Raw genomic sequence first — 7,129 nt, forward strand, 5'->3', positions numbered from 1 at the left:
CCCAACTGCCCCCCTCTGCAGGCCTGGTCACCCCTAACTGTCCCCCTCTGCTGGCCTGGTTGCCCCCAACTGTCCCCCCTGCCAGCCAAGTCACCCTTCACTACCCCCACTGCCAGCCTAATCGCCCCCAACTGCCCCCCCCGCCAGCCTGGTCACCCCCAACTGCACCCCCCCACTGGCCTTGTTTTTCCTAACTGCCCCCACCCCTGCTGGCCTAGTCGCCCCTTATGGCACCCCACCCACCAGCCTGGTCACCCCACGCAGCCTGCTGTTCAGTCGTTTGGTCGTCCCTCACTAACCTCCCCTACCAGCCTGGTTGTAGGCAGCCATCTTGTGAGGGTGTGAGGGTTAATTTGCATATTGCCTCTTTATTATATAGGATGATCTGTCCCCATCACTAGAGCGTAATCCTCTGGAGAATGGGTGTCTAGAGCTGGGCCTGCTAGGTGTTGGTAGAACTGGTGGGTGTGCAGTATGGGTTTGCTGGAGGAGGGGATGGAGGGAGGGAAGAAGGAAGGGAGCCCCTGCGCCCTGCCCCCTCTGCAGAGGAGCTCCTGCTGCAGTGCAGAGACCTGGCCTCGCCCTGCGTCTCCTGCGGGCCGACTGCCTCACATGGGCCTGGAGCTGCTCCGGCGGATCCAGGAAAGGCTGCTCGCCATCCTGCAGCATTCCACCCAGGTAGGCTGCCCCGCCTGGTCCTCCCGTGCCCAGCACCCAGAAGGAGACCTGGGGGTGTCCCAGCTCCTGGGCCAGCCTGCTGGGTGCTGTTGGACCCTGTCACTTAACCTCCTGGCATTTCTTACAAAATAAAGAAGTTAGGCCCTGACCGGTTTGGCTCAGTAGATGGAGCGTCGGCCTGCAGACTGAAGGGTCCCGGGTTCGATTCCGGTCAAGGGCATGTACCTTGGTTGCGGGCGCATCCCCAGTGGGGTGTGTGCAGGAGGCAGCTGATCGATGTTTCTCTCTCATCGATGTTTCTAGCTCTCTATCCCTCTCCCTTCCTCTCTGTAAAAAAATCAATAAAATATAAATAAATAAAATAAAATAAAATAAAATAAATAAATAAATAGAGTTAGCCCAGACCCTTGCTCTGCAGAATCAGTTGGGGAACTTTTTCAGACATACTTCCCAGATGTGGATTCAGAATCCCAGGAGTGGGGGTCAGGGGGGTGGGGTCCACTGAGTAAGGGAGCTGAGTCTTTCCAGCTGTAATACGCTGACGTTGAGTATGAACCAGGAGTCCCACCCTCAGGGAGCGTACAGACTGACAAGTCACGAGTAGGAAAGGCATGAGCATACACTGAGCTCCTGAAGCAAGGCCGGTGTGCTGACCTGTGTCCTGTGTCCCTGGAGACACCTCTGGTGCTGTGGTGAGGGAGGGAGAGCAGGTGGGAACGTCCTGCCAGGAGCATGGCGCCTAGTAGGCCCTTGGAGAAACGCTGAGCAGAGGCCCAGTGGCCTCTCCTCTCCTACTCCCCTGTCCTCCGTCTCTGCCAGGACTTTCGGGTTGGTCTCCAGAGTCCATCGTTAGAGGCCCGGGAGGCGAAAGGGTCCAACGTGCCCAGCAGTCGGTGAGTATGGGCGGAGCCCCGGAGGGGGGTGGGATATGGCAGGCCTCCCCTGGGGCTGAGCAGCTCTCTCCCTATTGGTGGCGATCTGTCCCCCCAGGCCCCGGGGCTCCTCGGGGCTGGAGACGGATGAGGAGGAAGGCGAAGATGACATGCCCGAGTGGCAGCAGGACGAGTTCGATGAGGAGCTGGACAACGACACCTTCTCCTACGACGAGGAGTCCGAGAACCTGGACCGGGATGCTTTCTTCTTCGGGGATGAGGATGAGGATGAGGGCTACGACTGAGGGGCAGGATGCAGGGAGCTCCCGGAGCCGCCCAGAGCCGTGGGGCCAGGGGCCGGCAGTTCATCCCTGACCACTGTCCTGGGTGCTCGGCGGGGGCGGTTCCCAGCATCTGCAGCACCTTCTTCTGTTTACTGAATAAACTTTTTCATATACTTCTCTGAAGCGGGCCCGTTCTCACTCCCCTGCTCCCCGCACACCCACCCCTCCTCTAGTTTTCTCTAGACCTCCAGACTCTTCTGTTGTCAGAGACGGCCCAAAGCTGACCCTGTGACCTAGGCTGGTAACGGGAAATGAAGGTCCATGTGGCACAGGCTTGCCACTTGCCCCAGACCCAGCCCAGCATCAGAGGAGACGGGACGGCCATCCCCTTGGTCGGCCTTCCTCTAAACTCCTGAATGTTCCTGGGAGGGGCCTGCGCATTAGGAAGGGCCCTCTTGGGGGCCTGCAGACTTCTACAGGTTTTCCCTGCATCTCAAAGTGAAGTGTGTTGGGGGGAGTGGGGGGACGGGGGGAGGACATTACTGAGGCCCTGCCCACCCCACCCCACACACAGACAGAAGTTGGAAGTGTAGACATGCCTTTTAATTTGTACTGGGCTTTAGGCAGGACTGGTACAGAGCAGAGTCAGGGATCTGAAGAATTTAATGACGGGATCAAGTCAAGTGGTTGGGTCAAGGGAGGAAGCCACCTGCTCAAGAGGATTCGCTGCAAAGTATCGGTCCAGCATGACCTCCACCTCTCCCACTTCGTAGTCCCACACCTGGAACCGGCAGCCGTCTGCTGCTCCGCGGATCATGGCTGAGAGCACTGGGGGGCAGAGGCAGGTGAAGTGCCTCCCGCACTCCCTCCTCTGCCCTCTCCTGCCCAGCCCTTGTTGGGGACAGACACTACTCGGAGCCCCCAAGAAAGGGAGCTGAGGGCTGGGTGCTCAGCTGGGGCGGGGGGGAGTGGCCATCCAGGGCTTGGAGTGCTCACCTCGGCCAGACTCCAGGCGGGACAGGCACAGGATTCGCTTATTGAGGGCCATGGCCCGGCCCACCTCATAGCCTACACCCAAGGACGGCTGGGTCACTTCCGCCACGATCACTGGGAAGAAAACGAGACTGAGGCTCAGTATCTGGGCTTGTGAGAGAGAGATGGCGGGGAGGGGGGAGGGGGAAGGTCAGGCGTGTCCAGGGAATTAACACCCAGAGGAGCGCACAGGGAGGAGCGGGCACTCACAGTCTGCCCGCTGCAGCAAGGCCAGGTCCCGCTCGTGGATGAACCTGTCACCCTCAGCAGGCTGTTCCCCTGTGGATGAGGGAAAGCTGGTCAGGGCCGCACCCTCATCTGGTCCTCTGCCCGCCCAGCCACCCCCACATCCTCCCTGCTCAGGGAGGGAGGGAGATAACTAGATGACCTCTGAGGGCCTGCCCAACACTAAAAGTCTATGAAAAGGAGGGAATGGAATAGCCACAAGAAAAAAAACAGCCCTCTGCAAGCTGGGATGTATGACACGGGCCAGATGAGTGAATTTAATTAAAAAGTTCCGCTTGCATCTATAGATGCTTATGGCATACAAATGGTTAAGTGGGCCAGAGTGATTACAGGTGGAGAGGAGGAGGAAGAGCATCCAGGTGGGGGAAATGGCAGGCAGGAGCAAGGACTGGTCCGCGCAAGGAAAGGACAGAGGGAGACAGACTAAAGCCTCATGGAGTGGCTCTCACGCTTTGGTAGGTTCCAGAATCACCTGAGAACTTGATGAAACTACAAAGACCCAGGTGTCAGTGGGCTCAGCTGCTTCATTCCCACCAAATTTGAGAACCACTGCCGGAATGCAAGGTGGCCTGTTGGGGGTGGTGGGAATCAAGGTAGAGGCAGCCTGGGGAAAGGGTACGGAGCTTGGCGTTCGGCTTGATTACATGTCCCGCGTTAGGACTGTAAGGCTCACAGCTACCTGCACCGGAGCAGAGTCACTGGAGAACTTGCTCGAAAGAGCTTCTAAGGCTTCATCCCAACCATGGGATCTGCATCTTGAACAAGCTCCTCAGATGACAGCTGAGCACACTAAGCCTGAGAACCACCAGGCAGGCGTGGACACACCCTGAGACCATGAACCATGAGCTTAGGGTCCCTCGTACAGGCCCTTCCCAACAGCCCCGGCAATTTTGTTTTTTTAAAGAGGTCTCCCAGGACTGCATTAAGTCCCACCAATCCTGGATCTGCTCCTGAGTAACACATCACACTTCCTGATTTCAAGTTATATTATAAAGTAAAACAATCAAAACAGTATGGTATTGGCATAAAACCCAATGGAACAGAATCAAGGGCCCAGGAATAAAGCCACGCATGTACACTCAACCAACATTTGACAAGCGAGCCAAGAATACTCAGTGGAGAAAAGACTCTCTCTTCCGTAAACGGTGCTGGGGAAACTGGGCATTCACATGTAACAGAATGAAACTAGACCCCTATTTTACACCACTCACAAAAATTAACTCGAAATGGATTAAAGATGTAAATGTAAGACCAGAAATGATAAAACTCCTAGAAGAAAACATGGGAAAAAGCTCCTTGACTTGGATCTTGGCAATGGTTTTTTGGATATGACACCTAAGGCACAAGCAACAAAATAAAAAATAAACAAGGGGGACTACGCCAAACTAAAAAGCTGCTTTCTGCACGGCAAAAGAAATAATCAGCAAAACGAAAATACAACCTACAGAATGGGAGAAAATATCTGCAAACCATGTACTGACAAGGGTTAATATCCAAAATACAGGGTGGGGCAAACGGAGGTTTACAGTTGTGAGTACGTGAAACACAGCTATTCTTATATTATTATTATATTATTTTCCATATAAACAACTGTAAATGTACTCCCCCCCACTTTTATTAAAAACAAAACAAAACCTCATACAACTCAGCAGCAAGAAAACAAATAATCCAATTAAAAACTGTCAAAGGACCTGAAAAGACGTTTTATCAAAGAAGATGCATGAATGGCCAACAGATACATGAAAAGGTGTCCAACATCACTAGTCATTAGGGACACGCGAATCAAAACCACAATGAGCCCCAGCCAGTTTGACTCAGTGCATAGAGAGGAGCCCTTCGGACTGAAGGGTCCCAGGTTTGATTCTGGTCAAGGGCACATGCCCGGGTTACAGGGGGGTGCGTGCAGGAGGCAGCCGATCAGTGATTCTCATCACTCTCTCCCTCTCCTTTCCTCTCTGAAATCAATAAAAAAATATTTTTAAATAAGAATGCTATTTTCTACCTGGTTTTGCTCAGTAGATAGAGCATTGGCCTGTGGACTGAAGGGCCCTGGGTTCGATTCCAGTCAAGGGCACATGCCCGGGTTGCAGGCTCAACCCCCAGTTGGGGGAGTGCAAGAGGCAGCCGATCAATGATTCTCTCTCATCATTGATGTTTCTATATCTATCTCCCTCTCCCTTCCTCTCTGAAATCAATAAAAATATATATTTTTAAAAACAAACAAACACAAAAACACAGTGAGCCCTGGGCATATAGCTCAGTTGGTGAGAATGTTGTTCCAATATGCTAAGGTTGCAGGTTTGATCCCCAGTCAGGGCACATACAAGAATCAACCAATGAACGCATAAATAAGTGGAACAACAAATCGATGTTTCTCTCTCCCATCCCCTTTCTCTAAAATCCACAAAAAAATTTAAAAAATAATAAATCAATAAAAAATATTAAAAAACCCACAGTGAGATACCAATTCACATCTGTTGGAACAGCTATCATAAAAAAAGACAAGAAATAACAAATGCTGACAAGGATGTGGAGAAAAGGGAACTACTACCCTAACCGGTTTGGCTCAGTGGATAGAGCGTCAGCCTGCGGATTGAAGGGTCCCAGGTTCGATTCCTGTCAAGGGCAGGTACGTTGGTTGCGGGCGCATGCCCAGTAAGGGGTGTGCAGGAGGCAGCTGATTGATGTTTCTCTCTCATTGACGTTTTTAACTCTCTATCCCTCTCCCTTCCTCTCTGTAAAAAAATCAATAAAATATATTTTTAAAAAATAGAACTACCATACGACCCAGCAATCCCACTTTGGGGAATATAACTGAAGGAAATGAAAACACTGTTGGAGTGATGTTCGAAGCATCACCCACAATAGCCAAGACATGGGAAATAAGTGTCTACAGGTGGATGAATAAAGAAGTTGTGGTGTATAGATACAATGGAATATCATTCCGCCATGAGAAAGAAGGAATGCCCATTTGGAAAAACACGGAAGGACTTTGAGGGCACTATGCTAAGTGAAATAAGTCAGACAGAGTGTATGATCTCACTTATATGTAGAATCTTAGCGCTAGCGCACGTGCCACACACACACACACACACACACACACCACCACCACCACCTCCACCACCACCAACAACAACAACAAAACAGAAAAACTGAAACTCCTAGCAAAAAAGATCGGATTTGTGGTTACCAGAGGTGGGGGACAGGAGATGGGGAAATTGGATAAAGGTGGTCAAAAGGTACCAACTTCCGGTTATAAAATACGTTCTAGGGCTGTAATGTACATAACGACCACAGTATGGTTTTTTCAAATTTGTTAAGAGAGATCCTACGAGTTCTTATCACAAGGAAAGGAATTTTTTCACGAGGTGACTGATGGTAACTAAACTTTTGTGCTAATCCTTTCACGCTGTATCAGTGGCAGGCCCAGAAATCAGGATTTTTTAAAGATTCCCAGGTGATTCTAATGTGCAGCCAAGGTTGAGAACCACTGCTCTATATGAAAGTCGAGCCAATAAACTGTCCCCCTTAGACCTACACGGTGCTCTATGTCAATTACCGCCCCGTAAAACTGGGGAGAAGGAAAAGGACCCGGCGGCCCGGAGCAGAACACGCAAGTCCCAGCCGGACCGCAGGGGAGGGCGACAGTGGAGGCGGAGCGCGGTGCCTGCGGCGTCTAAGGGCTGGCACCTGGGGCGGGGGCGCAGGAAGGAGGATGAGCGTGGTCTCAGGTGGGGGAGAAGGTATCAGCGGGACGTGGAAACCCAAGCAGCCCCGCCTGCGCCCCCTCTGCCCCCCCTCGCACCCCCGCCCCAGCTTCCCTGGAAAGCGCTGGAGAAAGTGCTCCAAGAAGGAGCTAAAGGCCCCGATCATGAGTGAGCGCGGAGGCTGGGCGCGCACCGCAGCTGCGTGCGGACAGCGCGGTCTGAGTCCCGCTCCCACGGCTGGCGGCGGAGTGGCGAGCGGCCACCGCCCCGCGAGGGCAGTTTCGGTCAAGGGACGGGGCCGTCTTCCACC

The 7,129-nt window shown here is 52.7% G+C and overlaps 2 protein-coding genes across 2 annotated transcripts in view; one reads left to right on the forward strand and one right to left on the reverse strand.

The window, feature by feature from the left end:
• Positions 1 to 2,017, forward strand: part of CUL9 (cullin 9) — a 36,441-nt gene extending 34,424 nt beyond the window's left edge. The window contains 5 exon segments of the mRNA XM_006100602.3: positions 447 to 576; positions 579 to 605; positions 608 to 678; positions 1,498 to 1,571; positions 1,669 to 2,017. Coding sequence (XP_006100664.1) covers positions 447 to 576; positions 579 to 605; positions 608 to 678; positions 1,498 to 1,571; positions 1,669 to 1,855 — 489 coding nt within the window. The 3' untranslated portion in view covers positions 1,856 to 2,017.
• Positions 2,018 to 2,513: 496 nt separating this feature from the next.
• On the reverse strand, positions 2,514 to 6,985 carry DNPH1 (2'-deoxynucleoside 5'-phosphate N-hydrolase 1). The gene is made up of 5 exons (XM_006100603.3): positions 6,918 to 6,985; positions 6,672 to 6,802; positions 3,077 to 3,145; positions 2,831 to 2,941; positions 2,514 to 2,662 (listed from the first exon to the last, which is right to left on the reverse strand). Exons 1-5 carry the CDS (start codon positions 6,983 to 6,985, stop codon positions 2,514 to 2,516), a joined length of 528 nt encoding a protein of 175 aa, XP_006100665.1.
• Positions 6,986 to 7,129: the final 144 nt, after the last annotated feature.

This window comes from Myotis lucifugus, unplaced genomic scaffold (assembly GCF_000147115.1).
Source record: "Myotis lucifugus unplaced genomic scaffold, Myoluc2.0 scaffold_318, whole genome shotgun sequence".
In the NCBI taxonomy this organism is placed as follows: domain Eukaryota; kingdom Metazoa; phylum Chordata; class Mammalia; order Chiroptera; family Vespertilionidae; genus Myotis; species Myotis lucifugus.

Coding starts and splice junctions, on each gene's coding strand:
- DNPH1 (XM_006100603.3), bottom strand. CDS start 6,985: ATGATCGGGGCCTTTAGCTCCTTCTTGGAGCACTTTCTCCAGCGCTTT. Junction 6,803..6,917: donor CCAGGGAAGCTGGGGCGGGG/GTGCGAGGGGGG, acceptor CCCCCGCCCCAG/GTGCCAGCCCTTAGACGCCG. Junction 3,146..6,671: donor CTCCCCAGTTTTACGGGGCG/GTAATTGACATA, acceptor CCTCATCCACAG/GGGAACAGCCTGCTGAGGGT.